Here is a 22,725-nt window from a genome sequence, read left to right as displayed (position 1 = left end):
ATGGCCACGGTAAGCCAACTTTTTCTGACAAAATTTTTACATATTGATGTATAATTACTAAAGTAAAATGGAAGAGCTTTCTCAACTGACTATAAAGGACACCCTCTCTGGAATATGGCTGAGCTTGGTTATTACTTTCCTTGCTGCTTTTCTACTATAATAATGAATATCTTTTTACAAATACCTTTTTGTATAATGTATCCAAGTGTTTTCTCGAGACACATTTCAAAAAGGGACATCTTTCCACTTCCCACTGTTTTTTACAGATAGTGCCAAGTCCATTTCTAGAGGGCACACATTTTTTACCTCCCTAAGCAATGGCACGACTTTTCCCTTTGCTGACAAGAACACCAGGGTAAATTTAAAAAGAATGGCTTGCCAGTGCTAATGGACCAAAATAGTAGCCTCGTTTTGACTTACATGTTCTTAATTACTAGGCATGTGAACATTTTTATAATGTTTTTGTCATTTGAAGTATTGCTTTGTGGATTAGTTAACACTATTACATACTTTTACCAGGTTCAAATTTGTACTGACAGGTCATTGCTCATTTGCTTAGATTGATATTTTTAACTAACATTTCTAGTCACATGCCATTAATACTGCTAAAGAAGGGTTAATGTAGAAGGATTGAAGTATAAATTTTGCAAGAGAGAAATAAAAATGATGAATGTCTAGTATGAACACTCAAGTGAAAACCTATTAGTCACGGTCTAAGTCAGTTCGGTACATGGCCAATTACAAAATAAATGTATAAAAGTCAGGGATGTCTTAGCAAATATATTCAGTTAAAATAGGAAATGGATACAAGTTTCTATTGGAAATAATAACAAAGATTTAAATACTTAATCCTATGAATTTACTTATTCCTTTGTGAAGAAAACAAGTTCTAAAGATAGAAAAAAACACTTTTAAAAATGGAGAGAGAAAGCACCCACTGCTCAGTGAGAGAACTCAAATGAGAAACACATTAGAATTATAGATGGATTTTCAGGGAACTGCCACCATAAGATCAAAAATGAAGCTTTTCTGAAATTAGAAAAATGTAGCACAGTAAATTCGAAAAAGCGAAAAACAAGAAAGGCCACCCAGTAAATGTTTGGAAAAGATTAATGAGTGGATAAGATGGGAAACAGGATGAAATTGTCCCTACACAACACTAAAATTGTGTGTAATTAATTCAATGAACAAATATGTGCCCTGCACCAGACCCTGTTCTAGGCAGTCGGGTGGACCGACGAAGAGCCGGCTCCCCTGTGGATCTCACGGTCCAGCAAAGACAGTCTGCTAATCACATGCAGCTGGACGGACGGAGGAAGCCGAGCGAAGGTACCGCAACAGACCCGAGTGTAGGGGCGTCTGGGTTTGCGATAACCCTTGATAACCAGCTCTTTTCCTCTTTACCAAGCTTCTCTCCTACCTTCCTGAGATCTAAGCTCGTCACAAGTCCCAGCTGTACATTCCCCACCGATCAAAGAACAATGGTGAGAAGAACATCCTAAAGCCTGTTTTTGATTACTGTGGATTTATTATTTGGATTTCTGGGTCACCTGTGAATCAGAGGTAGTTACAACTTCATTCTCATCCCAGCGCCCTGGGTAATCAAAAATTAGGTATATGCTACAAAAGATTTTATCTCTCAGTAATTAAGGGTGCTTAGTCAATCTTCAATTTTGGTTTGAAATTTTAAAGGTCAGCTTAAAATAATTTTGTTCAAATCTAGAAAATATGAGTAAAATTTATACCCACTTGCCACCATTCTCCACCTGCCTGTTCCTTGTCAAATGCAGCATTTCAGGAAAAAAAAAAAAGACTATTTTGGGTGACCTATTAATAATGGACCACTAGATCTTTTCCAACTCCTAAAGCATATCATTAGAACTCCAATGTCCCAGCAATTACAGATGGTGATTTTATGGGCTTCACTGCAATTTAACTCTGTGGGTGTTTAAGATTTCAAATGGAAGTCATAAGGCATATCTTCACCTGAAATTAAGTCATTTTTATCACAATAAATCATCCAAAACTAATTCTCTTCAAAAAGAAGAGGAACTAAAACATTTGGTGTTATCAAATATCTACCTTTCAAACAATTTGATTCTTCCCAAAGATATAAAAGATTACAGACTGAATGCTATCTAAATATTAGTGAACAAGGTAGAATCCATTCTGGGATTTAAAAAATAATGTCCTTTATTATTTTTACTATCATGTAAAATTCAGGACCCCCCATCTTCTACAGCTAAATTTATGCTAAATACAGGGAATGCATATTTTTGTTTCCAGGATGATAAACTAGGATTTGCACACCAGGCTAGATTACATGATGGGAATGCTCTTTGCAAAATGCTCACTATACATTCATTGTGTTTCTTGGGGCACTTTCATTATCCATGCCATGCTAGAGGTAGATTGAAAACTGGAAAACCCATTTAATTCATTTATTGAGCACTCCTCATATTCTTTTAAATTTCAAAAGCAATGCCAAACTAACATTTATAGAATGACTACTGTGTTCCAGGCACTGTACTATATGTTTAAACATACATTATGGATACTTTTCCTTTAAAACATGTGATGGTACGCTTCATCCATGTCACTGCATGTAGCTATGGCTCATTTTTCTACACCACTTAATGGTATTCCAATGTATGAAAAATACCACAATGTACTTATCTGGTCTACTTTGATGGACATCAGAATCATTTCCAGTTTGGGGCTCAGATAACAATGTCGCTACGAATATTCCCATGGGGGTTTTTTGGTGCCCATGTGGGCACGCTGGAGTGACATTGCTGGGTAGAAGGGTGTGGTCCTGCTCAGCTCAGGTATGTAATGGTGGTTTTCCAAAATAACTGTCCTGATTCACCCTCCAGTTCTCAGAGTATGCAGTTCTTATTGCCATTTTAACTTTTTAACAGGGTTTGAAGAGTGCAAAGTGACCACATATACTGTCAACTTCTGATCTTTACATCAATATAGATTTTATGACTTGACAACGTTACAGTGAGATGTGATTTAAAAAATAAACATATGAGTTAGGAGCACCTGAACACCCGTCCACACCGGCCTGGCTCTGTCAGGTGCCCCGCTCACAACATGGTGCTGGAGCCTCTTCCTCTGTGACCCCAAGGAATTGAGTTATTCTGGTGTCGCACCTGCCCACCAGTGCACTAAAGGACAGGGAGCAGCTGTTTCTTAGGCTCCCAGCAGAAAGGCCTGCCGTTCAAGTTCTTAGGGCCACACCCCCCATGGCCTGGGGAAAGTCACAGACCAACTGGCTAGGCATGAGTTACTGGGGGAGATTAGGGGAGATACTGTAATTGTCTTAGATGAATCTGGTCTGCCCAAAAAATGGGGCTGGGACTAAACCCTCTCAAACAGCATAGTGCCCACGAAGACAGGGTGGCACAGATATTGGGGAGAAAACCACCCACCACAGAGATCCTGACTGTTCCTTCAAGACTGACTAGTCACTGTTAAAGATGGAGTGTGTATGACTAAGTACATGCGTGTATTTCTCTGCAAAGAAGGTCTATAGCTTTTTTCAGACTATTATAGTTATTTGAGACATTAACATAGTTAATAATTACTACTTTATGATGTGACTACGTGTCTTAATATCTGAAAAAACAATGTAGTGTAAATTAGGCTAAAATTCAAATATCCTGAAGATTACTGAGTTTATTTTCAACAGGTGTCATCTGTATCTTTGTGGAGGAAAGATGTGGCATGGCCCCACGCAGATCATAGTGTTAACCTGACCCTCTCCTGTGCCCCGAAATCAGCTCCCGTGTCCACACGCCTCACCGGCATGGACGGAGTGTCCTTCGTGGGGACGGCTGACTGCAGGGGAGCAAATCTACCTTTTCAGTCCCATAAGAGACCCCCAGGAAGAGCAGAAAACACCCACAGGGCAAACAAGCCTCCAATGCCTGACTTTTCTCAGACCGCCCGGCTTGAGAGGAGGGGCAGAGCACGTGTGAGCCGTCCTCACGGGAGCCATGCCTGGTCCTCGGGAAGCTGCTGGCATGTCCTTCCTCCCCGAGTCAGCCCCCCGAGCATGCAAGCCCAGCTCCCAGGAGCACCTGCTGTGCGCGAATAACTCCCCAGCGCCCTGGGGAATTTTGACCTGGGAAGAATGAGAGGTCCAGGCAGTTGCTGGGCTATTTCTCATTTCGGATAGAAGCTTCAGGAATCTAACCCAACAGGTGGCCCAGCCAGTGTCCGTGGAAGACTTCAATCTGCTCAGGCAAGATGAGACGCAGACCCGGGTGCAACCACAATACATCACTGTCCTGCCTGCACTAAAAACTCTCTCCTCTCAAACAACCCAGAGAATGTTCCTGTCCTGCTAGTGGGTTTCAGCTCTGGGCAAGTTCACTATGGATTCAGTGTGACCAAAGACATGACAGTAGAACATTCTTGGGGTGAAAGGGTTATACCCAACTTTATTCCCACGGTGGCAGGTCAGTCACTAGAATCCCATCCACTCAGAGCGAGTTTGCAGGCAGCAAGCTGGTCTCTGCCTCTGGGCCCCTCTGCCCTCACAGCCGTCCTCTGGGCCTCTGTCTTCGGCACTGCCACCACTCCAGCCTCTGCTCTGCTCTCCTGCAGCCTTGCAGCCCTGCCACCGTGTCGCGCCCAGAACACTGGGCAGGGCTCTTTTTATAGAGTCAACAGCCATGCATTGCCCACAGGTGTGCAGTGAGCTAGCTGACCAGGGCCAGGTGAGAATCCCAGGAGCCTTTATTTTATCCACAGTGCCAAAGTGTGCAAAATGGTCCAGGCCTCACCAATGTCTCCCTCACAAGGTTTCCAGAAAGAATTGTAATAAATATTTCAGGGAGATTTATCATAGTGATCATTTTTCAGTATTTCTCATTTATTCCTTCTCTAGCAGTTGGACATTATGTTAGTTAAGTTAGTTGTTAGACATTTTCTTTTCTCCACATCCAAGATTATGAGGAAACATCAGTTTGTGATCCATCCCATGGGGAAGCACACCTTTGCATCGAAGTCCAAATGGGAACCTGGAGGCCCAGTAGGTACAATTAACCGCCCTACAAACCACATCTGGCCACCACAACACGCCCTGCTGGGCTCACTCCCCATCTAGATTCTCATCCTTCTCACCGCCAGGCTATAGATAGAACTGTTCCTTATTTTTCTACCTCTGCTCTCAGGGTCATCCTCTCTTATTTGCCCCAAATCCACTTCCCTCTTGTCATTATTGCATCTATCTATGTTTTGCCCAGATGTATCCTCCAGAACCCAGGGTCCAGAGGATGCTATTAGGTGTGTGATAAACACTTGTGAATAAACACCTATTGCTGGCTGCAAATTGTGTCTGTATAACTGGCACCAACAGACCTCATCCTGATTTCATGAAGTTGATATCAAAGGGCTGTTTGAAAATTACAAAGTACTCAATAATTAGGGAAAACATCAAATTTTGTTTCAAAATATAAAGAGCTCAGCAGTGAAGTCCTCCCCGAACTCTTTTTTGTGCTCACACGTGCTGATAATGTCACGAAGATGGACTTTTCCCCAGACTTATATAATCATGGGATCACCTCTGTATGGGGAGGGGTCATTTCACGGGGGTGCTCGGCAAGGGTGCATTTCAAGCAGTGCTGTCTTCTTAGTTTGCAAGACACTGTTTTCTTTTGATTCACTGCTTTCCTTCTCTAAACATTCATTCTGTTTCCATATGTTCATTCCTCTGTTTGCACTTTTTTTTAAATGATAACCAGTTCACCCTTTTCTTCATGATTTTTCTCTGTAATCCTTGAACTCTTGTTTTTTAAAGCCTTTATTTTGAAATAGTCTAAAGCTTACAAAAAAGTTGCAACTACAGGACAGAGTTCCTGTACACCTGTCGCACATCTTCCCTGATGTTAATATTTTGTAAGACAGGACACATACAGAGTCAAGAAATGATGTCACCCCAATACTCTTGCCTAAACTAAAGAATGTGTTTGGATTTCCCCAGATTTTCCACAAATTGTCCTTTTTCTGTTCCAGGATCCAATCTTGGATCCATAGTACATTCAGTTATCACTCATGAGATAACTTGGTCTGGTTTGTGAGAGTGTGAACCTCCCCCAACCAGCATACGCAGCCCCCTGGGCTTCACATTTTCTCCCCTGCCTGCTCTTGACCTCCACCAATTTGCTGACTATTCCAGCTAGAATCTCCCTAGTGACACCTGACGTTAACTGAACCAAGTAAGCAAGTGTTCTCGCCCTGTCCTGCCAGCAGTCACCTATGTCTCCTTAGGGTTGGGCTAAATGGCTGTCCTGAAACCTCACCTCTCTCATTAATTAAAAAAAAAGTCATGAACTTGCATGTTAAGTTACTTTTTCTGTTGTAAGAGTGGGTGACCCCATTTCCTGCTCTGAACATCCCTGGGCAGAAGCTAGAAAATCATCTCACAGTTCAAATTAATACTCAAGCTGATGATTCTCAAGTCCAAATTGCCTAAAATTACCTCTTTCCAGAGCAGGAAACTTCTTTGCAGACTTGGCTGGGTCCCACAGGTAACTGACCCTCCTCCCTCATTCTTCCCTAATGGCACCAGTCACACTGGAATTTTTAGTGTTGGTCACCAGAAACACTACTGCTTGATGGTACCAGAAGTCTGGACCAAGAATGTAACAAAAGATAAATAAAGAATAAATAAAAGCTATCCCTTTGTAGAAACAATAGGGCATGGAAAGTGCCATATAAAGCCGTAATTATTTGCACATAGTATGACCAAATATGCAGAATCAGCAAAAACTAATTATTAGAACCAATGAGAGGGTTATGAGATTAATGGGTACTAGATCAATTTGTGAAAATAAGTGATCTTTCAGCAAATAACTCAAAGCCATAAAATCTGGTGGGATACTCCCACTGTGCGATACTATCCCTTTAATGTAGAAGAACTTTATTTACTTGATGGTCAGTCCAGCTAATGACTAAATTGCTAAACAACCACTTCATTAATTTACTTCCTTTCCACCACTTCCTCTACAGAGTGCTGGTAGATTTAAGCAGGGAGACTCCGAGTCCGGGTCGGAAGCCCAGATCTGCATCTTAATGAACACCTGGCCTTAGGCAAGTTGCTGAATGTCTGGGCGTCCTCTCCACGGAAGCACACCTGGGACACGGGAGGGCAAGTGGCATGGAGCACAGGTGGGCACAGCACTGCACCTGCCAGTTGCAGACAAACCTTCCTGTTCTGCCCTAACCACCTCCTGGGAAAACATCATTTTCCAGGCTGCTGCACTTTACCAAAGGAAGTTAAAAATACCTGTGCCACAATAAATGTGCATTCTTTTATTCCAGACTATATTTTCCCTGTTGTCTAGAATGGTGTCAATTGAATCAAAATAGACAACTTTCAGAAATTAGAATACAGCAGCTCTTTTGAAAGCTTAAGTGGTTTTGGTAATGTCTCCGTGAACTCTAATTTAGAAAGAAGTTTCACTGATAGAATCACTAAAATGTGTGAGAGTGAGGAAATATATATTTTCTGTGCCTATATTTCTTTGCCTGTTTCTTCAAAAAATTTTATTTATAATGATAGAGTTTTATATTCTCTAATCCCACTGATCCGATCTGGGTTGTGAAAGGGTCGCCTCTGTCAGCCCCAGTTGGTCAGAGGTGAGAAAATCAGTGCGCATGAATATTACGGAACTTATTTTCACCTTAGCAGGTCAACATCATTCAGCAATAAGATCTGCTGCAGAGACTTAACAAACTGCGTGGACTGCACACTATTTCATCCACTCTCCCATCTCTACTGGCCAAGTTCTTCTGCATTATCATCATTCACAAATATTTATTAAGCATGCACTAAGGGCAAGGTTCTACCTTCTGTTCCAGGAATAAAAATATATGTAAAAATAGAGATGTAACTCCTGAGTTTTTAAAATAATATAGCTGATAGATAAGCATAAGATACATTTAGAAACACAATATTAGTTTCTGCTGGGCCCCACAGGCCACCTTCACACAACAAACTATTTAACATAATAAACTCTGGAGATGTTGATTACTTGGTAATGGCCATGAGCCAGGTGACAGCATCCAGTGGGGACCCCATTCTCTTTTTTTCCTGTTTCATCCTGCTTTCCAAATGAGTGGCCTCAAAATTTCTAATCGTGGTTCAAAGAAATGAGAGGCTGTTATATGCAAACTACAACTAGACTGTTTTCCCAAAATGAAAGACTTCAACGACTTGTCATAATCACACAGCAAAATGCATCATGCATCACAGAATGTTTATTCAGCAAAAGCAAGAGAGCCTAGCTGCTCAGTGTGCTCTGAGGCCCAGCAGCATTAGCATCGCCCGGGACCTTTTTAAGAAATGCAGATCCCTGGGCTCTGCCCCAGAACTACTCAGTCAGAACCCGCATTTTAGCAAGAACCCTGGGTGACTGGAGTGCAGGAAACATTGAGAGGCGCCCCCACGGGTTCAGTAGGGAGGGCGAGTCACCCAGAGCCCCCCTCTGTCCTTGGATACACATGTGCACACAGGCCACTGCAGTATTTGACATGCAAAGACAATGGGAGCCCCTCCTTGCTGAGGCTGCTGCCTCGGCTTTTCAAGTAAAACAAGGTCTCAAGGCCAGGGCGGTGTCCTCCGCTGCCCCACTGACACCCGGCTCGTCCCTGAGCCCTCCGTGAACCACAAAGGCCAAAATGCATTCTCCCAAAATGCACAGGGTGCGTAGACAGCGCGTGCTATTTCCATGTGCCCCGCTGCTTGGTACCCCAGGGACGGAAGAGGAGCACGTGGAAGGGGAGCACGGGCAGAAAGCTGGGCAGCCTCACAGCCTGCTCCTCGGATGGGCCTCACCCGAGGCACCCATGGGAACGGAACAGCGGGCCACCGAGGACCCCCACCGCCCGAGGCGGTCTGCCAGGCCACGGAGGGAGGAGACGGCGGGAGGGTTTGCACTTGCTCCCACGCGTTAGCCAGCGTCCACCTGGGCGGAAGCCTCCGCGGCAGAGCGCTGGCCCCACCCTCTGGCCGGCCCAGCGTGTGGGCCCAGGGGGCCAAGGAAACTTGTGAGTTGCCTCTCAGCACGAGCCAGCTGACAGGGTCCCGGTTCTCGTCAGAGAGCTGGAAGGGGCTGCCTGGGAAGCATGGGCAGCATCTACCTAGACCCCACCTGGGAAAAGCTCATACTGAGAAGCTGGAGCCAGAACTTTCTCTGAGCAGCCCAGTGTGAGCACAGGGGCTGACCTGGGAGCGCGGTGCGTCAGTAATACTGATGGCAGCAGGTGCAGGCGAACCAGAAATGGGACGGCCCACGTGGGATGGGAAAGCCACGAGCCGACTAGAAAGGACCCCACCCAACAGAGAAAGTACCTCACAGAGGTGCCAACTGGAAGCAAGAGGCTGAGGGGGTGTCCCAGCTGGAGGAAAGTCACCATCCTCTCTCAGCAGCCTGTAGAGAGCGTCCTAAGGAAGCTCCTACAGGCTCCCCATGAGAAAAGGGTCAGCTCTGTGCAGCTGTCACATCCAGAGAGGCCCATGTGCCACCGCGCTGCGCACTGCCTTTTCCTCCCTGCCCCCTCCCCTGAAGCCAACCTTGGAGGAGTGAGAAGTGGGGCCTTGTGAGTCCAGGGTTAGGGCGCTGCTAGGAAGGAGAACCTACCCCCCCCACCCCACTGCAGGCTTCCAGACTGCAGCAGGTGCGGGGGAGGCAGGAGAAACCCATCTTGGAATGGGCTTTGGATTCGGTATTACATTAGACTGCGCGGAGCATTCTACCTTCTGAAGTCTCACTAGCTGTAATGCAAAGACGAGAAAAAGCAATACTATCTTTACAAATCTGGGTACAAACAGGACTAGCTAAGAAATTATTTTGAAGTCACAGTTGGAGGAAAAAAAATAAGGTTGTTTCATCATTTCCTGCAAGCCTAAACATTTGGTATAAGACTGGGAATTCACTCAAGGCAGGAGGTCACATCTAATGCTTACTGAAGCCTCCAGGAGCTATACACGCCACACATCATTTTTGTTAGAGCTCATCTGATTGAAAGACAAGTGGACACCCATACAATGTAGTGCAAGTAAAACAAAACAAATGACTGCATTATGGATGTAATCTAGATTCTCTAAGCTCCTCATTGGCAGTCTAGAATCTGGTGCCACCCCATCTTGGATCTAAATTCAGCATTGCATCAAATTATCCAATTCTAGTTGTGAAAGAAAACAAAGGTCTAGCTACACAACACATTAGTGAACCCGAAGGTGGTTACTGACACTTCTCCGAAAAGTGGGAGAGAGCACAGCAACATTTCTGTCCTGTTCCCCAGGTATACCTCCTGGCCACCAGCAATTCATCTTTTTTTGCCTTTCTCTCTTTTATCTCTTGCCACAAAGCCTCACAGACACCCTCTATTTTTCTGAGAAATTTGGCTGTGGCAGAGCTCTGTCCAATAATAACCTGGAAGGTAGCCATCATTCCCACTCCTGCTTAGAGAGCAATTCAGTGACTTTTTAATCCTCACTTGTGCCTCTTGGGACACAAAGTTAAAACACAAAGAAGTTTATCAAAGTTTAACAAAAAAGTTCTGTTTGCTGCTAATGGGGAATGGGAACAAAAACAGGAAATCTTGCTAGTATATAAAGATTATCTCATTTTCTGTCCATTTTCCACAATGGCACATCTCACAATACAGAAGAGGCTGAAGGGAAATACAGGGAAATAGAGACAAGCTTCACGTGAACTGTAAGCAGAGTCGGAGAGCGAGGCCACGTGCTCCAAGCTTCAGGGCCGGTCACTTCCATCATCTCGGCTGCTCCCCACCTGCCCTTTCTCTCAGTCACCCATAGTGTCCCGACCGCACATGGCCGTCAGAACCTATCCTGCGATGGCCCTCTCTGTGCCTCGTGGTTCAAATTTCCAAAAGACAGTGTCTGTTTGGCGCAGGTCAGTCTGCGGATTCCTGCCCTGGGGCACGCGTGCTCAGCCCTGGTCTCAGGAGCCGTACCCAGGAGGCAGGGCCGTGTGTCCAGCGGGAGAAGAGGAGGCTGGGGGCAGGGTCTTCCTCTTCGAGAAGATAAATGGCTCAGGAGGCAGAGGACAGCATCTGTATCCCACAGACATCCCACAGGCAGCAGAGGATGAAGACAAAAGAAATGTTGCACCACTACAAAGCTGGGGGTAGTGTGGAAGACGGTGATAAACAATGCTTTATTTTTAAAATGTCTTTATTTTTTCATATCAAGTCCCTCTTATGATTTCTCAGACTTTTGACTGTTATACAGAGGAAGTTAAGCTGCAGAATTCCTGTACTGGAGAGCATTAGACTCTCTGTTAGTGGCCACAAATTCAAATCAACAGAAGCAAAAACAGAAAATGTTACATAACAACCATTAAAACCCGATGGGCCCCTTGGCTACCAAGGATTAGTCATCACCTGGGGAAGCAGAAAAAGGTTGTCTCACTAAGTCTTTAGGCTGGGTGATAATTCTATGAGGATAGGACAGAAAATTGTAAGCAAGGAGTCCAAGGCTTATGAAATACATAAATAACACTTAGCACTGAGGAAATTACTAGATAGACTCATGGGTGGAAAGAAGTATTGTTGAGATTTACTGAATAAAGGATTCAATATTATTCATTATTTATACATTTTCCGTTTGAAAACACTTTCTTGATTTTACTAGCCCTGTGACCATAAGTGATTTGCATATAATCATGTAGCTCAGTTTCCTCAGTTAAAACATAAAGGAAAAACAAACATTTCCCTGTCTATCTTAGTAGCTGTTGTGAAGATCAAATCAGATCACATTCATGAAAAAGTTGTAAGAAGTAAAAGGATGGAGAAAGGGAGCCCAGACTGTTGACCACGTCTTCATTTCATACACACCTTTCATCCTCAGGCCTCAAGTTTATGTCAGATAAATGGAGAATGCGTTTATACTAACGTGTGAAGGACTCCCACAGCTTAGGTTTACATTAACTGTATTTTACTACAAAAATTGCCTGGATGTCTATGCCCAGGAATGCCTTAATCACAGCAAGTGCTTTGCCTATGGCTCCTCAGGATGGAATATCTGCAAAAACTCTGACAGGGTCTTGAAGCCTGGTGACTTCCTCAACTCAGATGACAGGGCAAAAATAGGCTCAGAGAGCTCCAGCCACTTGCCTGAGACTCAACCCAAAAGCGAGGCTCAGCTCGACTGACCTGGCCTCCAGTCTTGTGATTCCTTTCCCTTATTTCCAGGATACCTCAGTACAGAATCCTCTACTGGACTCCACACCTGGACTCAAACATTTAAGCTGACTTTAATAAAGGCCCATCTTTTTTACTTTATGAAAATTACAGACTTGTTCTCTTGAGTCTACATTTTGTCGGATACAAATTTTAATTAGACAGTAATGTCTAAATGTCTTCTGATATCTTAATACTGCCTTTGAAATTTTCATAAAAAAGGAAGTTCTAGACACTAAAAAGCATGTACATTATGTCTGTGTAGCAGGAGAGTAAGGCAGACTTCTAAGGCCTTAAAAATGTAGGCAAGAGGATGAGCAAAGAGTCAGATAGCTTTCCTCCACTTCTGTGTATGAAACACAGATTTGTAGACCCTTAAACAAAAATAATACCAGATTTAGGGCCTACAAAATTCCAGTTGATCTAGTTCCTTCTTGAGGTATAAGATGTGAGATAATTAAAATACTGCATTGGAGGTACACCTTTTGACTTCAGAAATAATCTAACAAGTTAAACCAGAAAAGCAATCACTACTTGTTTACTGACCTCTGTTCCTGGAAATTTAACTTATGCATGAGTTTATATTCATTTTATGTATTTTACTGAGAAAACGAGGACAATTAAAATTTTCAAAATCAATAAAATGTAAAACGAAAATGACATAAATAGATTTTCGCTAATATCCTGGAAGTCATTAAAGCAATTTATGTTTTATGCATTACATTAACTTTCTAAAATTCTTCAGAATGATTTAGAGTCTGGGTAGTAAAAATAATATACATTTTTTATTTATATGGGTTCCCATTCCTATTTCTTTCAGAAATTGCCAGACGAGTAAGCTTCCAGTTTAGCAGGGAGAGCTATGGTCATGACAAGCCATGAACCAGACGTGCTCTTGTTAAGGTTAAATGTCAGCACCCTTCATGCTGACTGTGTGATGTGACAAGTGTGCAGCAGATGTGGCCCTTGATTTGTGCTCAGATGGAGAAGACAGACCATGACACAGCTCGGTATAATGGAATGTGCCAGAACTGGGAGCCAGGGAGCTGAGGGTTTGTCTAGCCTCTCATCAACCAGTTGTTTTTGTTGGGTCTCGGTTTTTATGAAAAGAGGGAATTGAACAAAATTACCTCCAAAGCTAGATCCTGTTTTGAAATGCTACCTATTAGGGAGGGCTCTGTGTGCTAAATCAGGTATTACCCCTGAAAGGTGACAGACCTCAGTGGTCAGGCTCAGGAAGGCTGTGGATCAGGGAGAGCTACAGGCTCAGGGATGGTGTGGCCCAGGGCTCTGCGCGGGTGGGAGGGCCTGAAATTCAAGCCCAAAACAAGCTGGACAGTGTCCCCCACAGCCGTGATTGTGGTGGTGATCTGCCCGGCTGAGCTGTGGCTCCGGGATGTGCCCAGTCCCAGCACAGGGACGGGGGTCTGAGGCAGAACGTGCGAGGGGCAAGGGAAGGCTGGACACAGACCGCGTCAGGGCAGCAGTGGCAACAGCGCACAAGCCCCGCGTGGTCTGCTCTGCCCGTGGGACCCCGCGAGGCGTGGCTGACCTGATCATCTGGGGACTGCTTCTCCAGAAGTAAGCTGTGTCCTCAGTCCAGAAGGGAAATCCTTTAGCCCATGAAAGGAGGCGGAGGATGTGTAATTCTGAACCATGTAGATGGAGGGGAAGTTTGGGAAGTTGATGAAATGCCCGTGGTGGGGGGTATGAGGGGGGTCTGCTGACTTACAAGGGCATGGAGAATGGGAAGGGGGAGCACTGAGCTAGGGGTTGCTTTCTATGAGAAATAAAGGAACAAGTAAGAGCCTTTAGATTGAGTGAGACAAGATCACAATGTGAATTCTGGAGAACATAACACATTGGGAAAATGAAAGTGGGGAGGAGAGAGAAGCTGGTAGAAGAGGAAATGAGAGAGACTGAGGACCAGCGAGAGGGAGAGGCTCACAGCATCTACACGAAGCCTCAGTGAGGAGGAGGAAGGTCACGGCAACATCATCAGAACAGCACCCAGACAGCCCGTCTTCCCCAGACACAGACCCAAGCGCAGGTGGGCACTAGGTTTTAACGCAAGGTTTAGGAAAATTCAGTTAGTAAGTGTAGTGACTTGTTAGCATACAGACTGGATGTCACTAGCTCTAGGGCCATGGCAGACGAGGCCCCCAAACTGCCAACTCTAAAGCTGGGGCACTGAGTTGACTGATGGAAAAGATGGGGAGTCCCCCCTCCCAACCAGTAATGGCTGAGTTGTCAAACCAGCTGTCACACACAATCCCTACGTCTCTATACACAGTACAACCCAGACACTCCGACGGTGCCGGAGAACAGCCCAAAGTCACAGGTTCTGGGGAGGACAGAGTTTGAGGCATTTGCCACAGCAGGAAGGTGAGCAGGGAATTCTAGAATTAAGAAAATCAGTAGGAGAGCCTCAAATCCTGTGTATAAGTGCTGCCCAAGGCAGGGTGCCCCTGAGCCATGAAAACACTGGGAGATTCCAGGCAGCACAGATCATGATAAAAGAGCAAAACTTACGTGAAAGTTGCCACTCCACCAGCTGCTCACTGAAAATTGAAGACAATCTTCAGAGAAACATAATAGAATCCAGACTTTCCACTTCATATTCACAATACCAAGGGTAAAATAAAAAATTACTCAATATAGAAAGGAAGAAAATTATGAAGAAAGAGGCACAGTCTCCATGAACCTCCCACAATGACCCAGATGGTGGAAGATAAAGATTTTTAAGTGGCTGCTAGAATGAGTCCCATTCGAGGAAAAAGGTACCCATAATTAATTGAAAGATAGCAAAGCTAAACAGGGAAAATAGAAGCCATGAAAAAAGGGCAAAGTAGTGAATCTAGAATTGAAAATACAACATCTGAAATGAACCACTGGACGTGCAAACAGTATAATAGAGAAGAGAGAGGGAAGAGACATTGAATGGGAAAACAGAGCAACAGAAATGATCAGATCTGAGAAGAGGAAAGAAGTGTGAAGAAATGAACAGACTGCAAGACAATATAAAATGCTTTCCATGGGAATAATTCTCATCTCAACAGATTAAAGATAGGACAGAAAAAAGATTTGGAAAGATAATGGCCACAAAATTCCCAAATGTAGTGAACTTAAAAATTCAAGATGATCATTGAATCTGAGCAGGACAAATATGAAAAAAACCATCCTAAGGCGTGTAACGCTCCAAAGCTGAACACAAAGAGTAAGACTACCTTGCAAGCAGGCAGGGGAAGATGGCGCGTTACACACAGGGAACAACGAATCAACTAGCTCTTCACTTCTCGGTAGAAAAAAATCAAGACCAGGGTTTGTGGGAGGCTGTCTCTTAAAGTGTGAGCGAGAAACCAAAATCTTATCAACTGAGGATTCTATAACCAGAAAAAAACGCCTTTAAGAATGAAAGCGAAGTGAAAATGCGGGTGGGTCTAGCTAGATTATTTCACAAAATGCGTTCCTGTGGAACCAAAATGGTTTCAGTAGATTTTTTTTAATGTCCGAAGGGAAAATGCAGAGACCCAAGCCGAAGTGAACCCACAGGCCCTCTTCTCTGGCCCTGTCCTTGGGGGAAGAACCACTAGAAGTAGAAAGGGGAAGTACATAGGGAATAAGAAACTAAATTCATGAAAGAGAGCCTAAAGTGCCGGATTATTGTTGGGATTAGCATGGGAGCTTCCTGAAACTGGCCGGAACCTTGGTGGATGGGGAGAGACAGAAGGCAGGCGCAGGCGGCCACACACGGGCAGGGGCAGGTGGCAAGAGGAAGAGGCGGCGGGACGTACGAACAGGCTTGTGTTGGGTGGTGGCTGCGAGAGGAGGTGTCTGCTCCTACCTGCCCCAATCTTACAAGTTCATGGAGGGGCCTTAACTGAAGGGTTCAGGTACAAACGCTGTCCAAATGGTCCCCAAGAAAACCTTACTCTCTCCAATCTGCCTCCTGAAACAGTTCCTGCTTCAGGAACACTGGGCAAGGCATGGGTTCCAAGGACAAAGGCAGTGGGGGGGAGCCCCCCATCTCCTGGGTCCAGCTGCAGGGTCACCCAGAAAGCATGTTCCTTCCGTGACCTCCAAAAATCATTACCAACGCCTTGCATAAAGCAATCAAAATTTGAGCTTTAAATACAATATTGTATCTAGCTTCCAGTAATTATTTTAAATACAAAAGTTTATTTTCCTCTACATATAAATGCCATTAGAAATTTAATACCTGAGCAAGAAGGTCAGAAAATAAAATGTGGGACTGAACCTGCACCCCTGAAGATATCTACCCCATATTAGTAGCAATAGCATTTATGTGCCATTACACTCATGTGTCAAAAAGCAATGACAGAAAGCCTAGTGGAGTAGTAAGTTAAGAGCTATGGGAAAAATTTAAGGAAGAAAATTTTAAAACAACAAATCTAGGAATAATTCTGGAATACCACTGAACTATTGCATATTGAAGTTTAAATTGTCCATTCTACAATATGAAGATGTATCAGTAACCAACACCTTTATCATGGAAGACTTTAGTGTCTTGTAGAATATGAAAAAAAAAGAATTACAAACATTTTGTAGAAATAATAGAACTACAGCTTTTCTTTTTATAAAGGTTATATTGGATTTTGATTAATCCTGTACAATGATGTCTTGCCGATGGGTTTCAGCCCTGGGCAAGTTCACTGTGGATTCAATGTGACCAAAGAAATGACAGTAGAATGTTCTTGGGGTGAAAGGATTATTTATACTCAACTTTATTGTTTCCATGGTGGCAGGTCAGTCACTAAAATCCTGTCCACTCCGAGCGAGTCTGCAGGCTGCAAGCCCATCTCTGCCTCTGGGCCTCCGTCCTCGGCACTGCCACCACTCCAGCCTCTGCTCTGCTCTCTCGCAGCTGTGCCACCGGGTCACGCAGAGCACTGGGCGGAGCTCTTTATACAGAGTCAATAACAATGCATTGCCCACACCTGTGTAGTGAGCTAGCCGACCAGGGCCAGGTGAGAATCCTGGCCACAGGAACTTTCATTTTATCCACAAATGATATGTAAGTTTTCAAAACCAAATTTTTGAATGTTCATATTACTTAGTAATATTATCACAAAATACATTAAGCACTCAAAAACCCCACAATACATTATGACTATAGAAAACAAGTGGAAAATATAGTGAAAATGACTTACTTTCCTAATTCCAAGTTAATCACAACTGTTCTGAGTTAACGTTTTTCTGTATTTCCTTACTATCTTTTCTCTTTGCACGTGTATTTTTATGTAAATAGTATCATTAAGTGTACAACATTTTGTATCTTTAAAAACAGAATGAAAGACAAAAAGATACTAAGTTTCCAGAGCTGACAGAGTCAGCTAGCCCCTGCGGCTGCAGAGCGCCCCCCACCGGCAACACTCAAGGTGGGTTTTTGCTCAGTTGGTCAATGGGCAGCATCCAATTGTTAGGCCTCAACTATTTGTAGACGGCTTTAGTTGTTAACTAGTGCTTGACTAATACTTGATGAATACAGATCATTGTGCCCAGCACCGGACCAGCAGGGGGTAGGGATGACTGCGTGAGTCCACAGGGACAGTTCAAGTCCCCAAACCCCATGTGACGGTAACTCTGGGGATATCTTAGCAGCAGTGGCGCTGCCTAGAGCATGAGGGGTGACTGGGTTGGTTGCCCTCTGTGATCCTTAGCAGCCATTAGCACATGCTGACTACCACCCCATCGGGAGCAAGGAAACCGCAAGGAACCTAGCAGTAAATAACACATGTAAAGATGGCTAACCTCAACCACCGAGCAGCCGCCCTAGAGGAGAAAGACAATAAATGCTTCCCAAGAAATACCTGCACAAGACCCACTCATGATCTGCGACATGTAAATGACTGTAACAGAAATCAGCAAGCGAGACCACACAAAGGTGAGCCCAGCTGAAACGTTTTCCAAGACAGATAGATGCCTTTCCTCCCAGGATGAGCCCTTAGAACAGTGCATAAGCTGGAAACAAACTTATTTCAACTTTTAATAAAATAAACTGATATAATTGCATATTATACTTCATGGAAAATGGTTGCACTCTAAGCCCCATGTGGTCTGGCCAGTGCCGACTGTCAGCCCTCCCCGGGCACACGCCCCGCAGGCACTCCAGAACACCCTCTCACATCTCATGGACTCTGTCTCCAGCACTGCCACCTCCCTGCAGCCAAATTACAAACCATGTATCTGCAGACTTCAAAGGCAGCTACAACCTGAGTGATTCTTCTTTGAGGAAGGAAATTGGCTTTCTTTTTCTTCCAGCAGATGGATAGTAATAAACTCACGTTAGGCAATGGAGACCACTAAAAACTTTAGGGCATGAGGGATACGTATGACTAGAGCGTCGTTCCAGAGATTGAAGGCAATCTCTAAGCTTGTATGTGGGATCTCAGTTCTTATACCTGAGTAAGAGTTTACAATGTTTGTTAAGTGAATGATACTTGATGAGTATGATTATTTACTGAATGAATATAATGCAATGGACTGAGCACCTGTGGGGCACTTGCTACATGCAGAGGATAATCCCTCCTGGTGACTAACAGGTTCCTTAGCACTTCCTAAATTGTTGCTGTGGGTTCAAACACTTCCCAGAAAGTTTTATTGGTGTCAATACCCTGCAATCTAACTCTGCCAAGAAGCCACTTTAACACTGGAACCAAAGGCATTTTTTAAAAAGAAATTACTGAATGATCTTCTGAACTCCACAGATGTCTCTACTACATAATCACTGATGTGTGCAACTTTATTATTTTTAATTTAAAATCTTATAATATCAGCTACTACATATTAAATAGACATTTCCTATGGATATTAAATAAAATAAATGTGAAAAGTGTAACCACTCAAATCATAGTTAATGAGAATGGACTTCAGAGATATGACCTGCTGATTCAAATGTTTCACCCAGACCTGACTGAGTAGAAAATGATGGATATTACTCATAGAAAATAAAGGAATTCAGTCCCAAATCCTCATTTTACATACCTCAACCAGGAGTTCCTTCATACACTAATGAGTCAAATATGATTACTAACTCTAACTCCACATGTCCAACACCCAATAAACAGGTATTAGCAGAACAATCTAATAACATGCTTATAAACATATATGCCTCTCTGTATATAAAAATGTATAGATGTAAATGTAAAATGCAGCAAACACAAGACAAAAAACTAGAGCACAGATTCAGGCTACAGATCAAACATCTGAGATTCAAAGTACTTGCCTTCTTTCACTTTTGTTAAAATTAGAAATACTCTAAAGTATTTTAAAAGTACATTGATACAACTGCCACGTGGCTTCCCTGTGTAACCCAGGTGAGGAATTCCCTTCCAGACTAATTACAACCCAAGGGGAGCCGCAGCTAGGTGAGAGAGAGGAGGATTGGCTCCAGCCAGGCAAGGCTGGGCCACACAGGGCGCCTGCGAAGCCGGGGCCCTCTCTGGCCCTCTGTTTCTTTGCTACTAGAGAGGTTCCCCAAAGATTCCTCAGCCCGCTGCCCGCTGTCCTTTCTCTGAACGTCAGTAATTTCCTGGAAATCATTCCAGGCACGCGTCGGTTCACTGAAATTAATTACGCACGTGTCTGAGCCACGGACAAGAGCCCGCGCCACGGACCAGGGCCTGCCCCCCACCGCTGACCTTTCCCCGCCCTACAGACTCGGCGGTCGGGGCAGGCAACCGCGTGTGCCCGGGACCCCAGCCGCGCGCGGCCCGCGGCCCACGGGTCCCGGGCAGCCCGGGCAGGTGCGCGGCGGGCGCGGCTCCGCGCTGCGTCGGGAAGCACCACCTGTTCGCCCGAAGCCCGCGCCCGCGCCCCCGGAGCGGCCGGCGTCCCTCGCCCTGCTCCCCCGGGCCAGCCCGGCCCCCGTCGGGTCCCCTACCTTGTGGCCCTTCCCCGGGGGGCACTTGACGTTGTTGGAGGCTCCCGCTGTTTGATTCATGTCCGCAGCGAGCCGGAGGCCGGTGCTCCACGTTGCAAACTTCCTTGGCGCGCGGAGGGCGGCGAGGTGGGCGCTCCGCTCGGGGCCGCGTCCTCCCGCGGCGGGTCTGGCCGGGCCCCGCGCCCGGGGACGGTGCAGCCGCAGCCCGCGGCGCCGAGGAGGGCGGCAGTCCGGGCGCCTGGCACCGCCGGCGCGCGTCCGCCCCACGGAGCTCCGTCAGAGCCGCCGCGCAGGTAGGTGCCCGCGGGGGGCGGGGGGTGGGCCGGCACCGCCCCGCCGGGTGGACCGGGAAGGGCGCCTCGCCCGCAGCTCCCCGCCGCCGCGGCCGCCAGGCCTTCCCGGGATGGTCGGGAGGTGGCACGCGAGGCTCTGCCAGGCGCCGCCACACGGGCGGAGGGGACGTGCCCGGCTCCTTGGCTGAGTCGCCGCCTGCGGCCGCCGAGCGCAGCAAGGCCACGGGGCTGGCCGTCTTGGGGGAGCGCAGCCGAGGCACCTGCTCCTTTCCGCACGGCCGGGCCGCTCCCCGGGGCTGCTGCTTCTCCTTGGGCGCCTGTCCAGTCTTGCTCTGATCAGGCAGCGTTCGCCTGGGGGTGGGCAAGGGGCCCCCGGGGACTGAGAACAGCGAAGAACAGCTGCTCCGGCAGGACGCAGGGCGACATCCCAGCATCAGGGGCTGGGCAGTGGGCCGGGCACGTCGGGGTGCTGCCCTGCCATTTAGCCACACCGAAGATTTTTTTCTAGGCCGATCCAGGTAGAGATAGTGAGTTTGGAAATTCAGGATGGAAAATCAATCCGCGTGATTCTGTCTCCCCCTCTCCGAGCCCCACGCCCTCAGTTTCGTCGTCTGTAAGGTGGGGGAAGGAGTTGGCTTCACCTGGGAGAACCAGCGGGGGGGCCCAGCCCCTTTCAGAGTAAAAGGATTTCAGTCGCAGGGGTTTGCCAACATTCTTTGTCATTTGCTCAGCCGTGCCAAATCTAAATAGGAAGAATCTCCATTTTGTACAATAAACTATCCTGTTCGGTGGATTTTGCCCACTGAAGTTCACAAGCAACTGCTGCCGTCTCTGTTCTGGAACGTGGGGGCACGTTTGGGGGCATTGGGTGCGTCACAGTGGAGGGCGGGTGCCCACGGGGCAGATGCTGGGTAGCATCTTGGCCTTTGCTCTCCTAGGGAACCTCCTGGGGTGAAGTCTCTCTCATCTACGTCACAGTCCTAAGGCAGGCGTGACGGCGCTGTATGCCCGGGAAGGAGGCTGAGGCTCCAAAATATTGGTGTGTAGAAGGTGCTGAACACAGTAGTAAGCATCCGTCAGACGGCATTGTTATCCTTTTTATCAACTGCCTGGACCACTGGGAGCCCTTCACAGGAGCTTGCAGACACTGTTGTCGATTCCACTCATTTCTGAAGTAAAGCCCCAAACGTGTGGCCCCAGGGTGTTTCGTGTTCTCACTCGACTCTGCCCTCAGCCTCCAGCACTTCACCAGCTTTGCCAGGGAAGTCTCCACCCACCCCCCTCGTGTCTCCAGCGCGTGTGCCGGAGTGAAGCTGACCTCAGTAGTGACGCTTAGTTCTCCCTCCGTGGCGGATTCCCGGGAGCTGAGTGCCCTGGGACCTCCCCTCTTCTGGGCCCAGGAAAGGTCATGGGTGTTCCATTTATTCAGGCTTTTCTTGCTGTAAAGGTGGGGGGGTTGCCTTCTAAGCTCTTTGCACGTGCAGGCTGAGTCCAGAAGTCCCTGGGGGTACCTTTAGTCTCAGGGTCTCATTTTCTTTTTGTTTAATAATTATTCCCTCAGTGAATCTCTCTTCTCTCATCGCTATTTTCTCAAGAAAAACCCAGCTGGCACGGCCCCACTGCTGAGAGATCCCCTCAGCCAAATGACCAAGGTTATTAGATAACAGTAGAAAACCTCTTCTGTGCTCGGCATCACTGCAGATCACACTATTGCTAAGCACGTTCTGATACTTCACAATAAACGTCGCACGTACAACGGGCTCACTGGGGCCATCTTAGAAGCAGCCTACTCTAACCCATGTCACTATTTTTCAGTGATTAATAATGATTATTAAGAAGGCTAGACAATTCAATGTAGCATGGCCAGCTTTGCTAGTAAATTGCACCTTTTTGATAGTAAAATGTGGAGCTATAGATCTGGCAGTTTTCATTAGTGACCCATTTTCCAGGCCTGGATAAACAATACCACACGTGAGATCACACTATGCCAGGCTCAGAGGAGCAAGTAACCAAGAGATGAGTGGAGTGTCCTAAACCTTTGCTTGCCTGCACCTCCATCCACTCCCCAGGCCCTTGCCCACAGCTCTCCTTCTTTCTGGACATGAGTGGGCTGGGTCCTGGTCACTCTGCAGGGAAGTTGCTGCCTTCCATGTCCTTCAGGCATCTCTCACTTGCCCTCAGTGGGAGCAAGCAGCACCCCAGGTTGGTGTAAGAGAGGAGTTCTCAAAGGGAAAGCTTGGACCACCTGTCTACACTTCCAACTTCCTTCCTACCAGGAATAGGAAATCAATATGTAGAACAAGT

General features: G+C 46.0%; 1 protein-coding gene across 1 annotated transcript in view; it reads right to left on the bottom strand.

The window, feature by feature from the left end:
- The window catches only part of DPP6 (dipeptidyl peptidase like 6), an 839,060-nt gene extending 818,736 nt beyond the window's left edge, over positions 1-20,324 (bottom strand). The window contains exon 1 of the mRNA XM_036899605.2: positions 20,129-20,324. Coding sequence (XP_036755500.2) covers positions 20,129-20,188 — 60 coding nt within the window. The 5' untranslated portion in view covers positions 20,189-20,324. The remainder of the gene's footprint in view (positions 1-20,128) is intronic.
- Positions 20,325-22,725: the final 2,401 nt, after the last annotated feature.

Source organism: Manis pentadactyla, chromosome 7, assembly GCF_030020395.1.
Source record: "Manis pentadactyla isolate mManPen7 chromosome 7, mManPen7.hap1, whole genome shotgun sequence".
In the NCBI taxonomy this organism is placed as follows: Eukaryota; Metazoa; Chordata; class Mammalia; order Pholidota; family Manidae; genus Manis; species Manis pentadactyla.
This window is presented reverse-complemented; position numbering and strand designations above follow the sequence as displayed.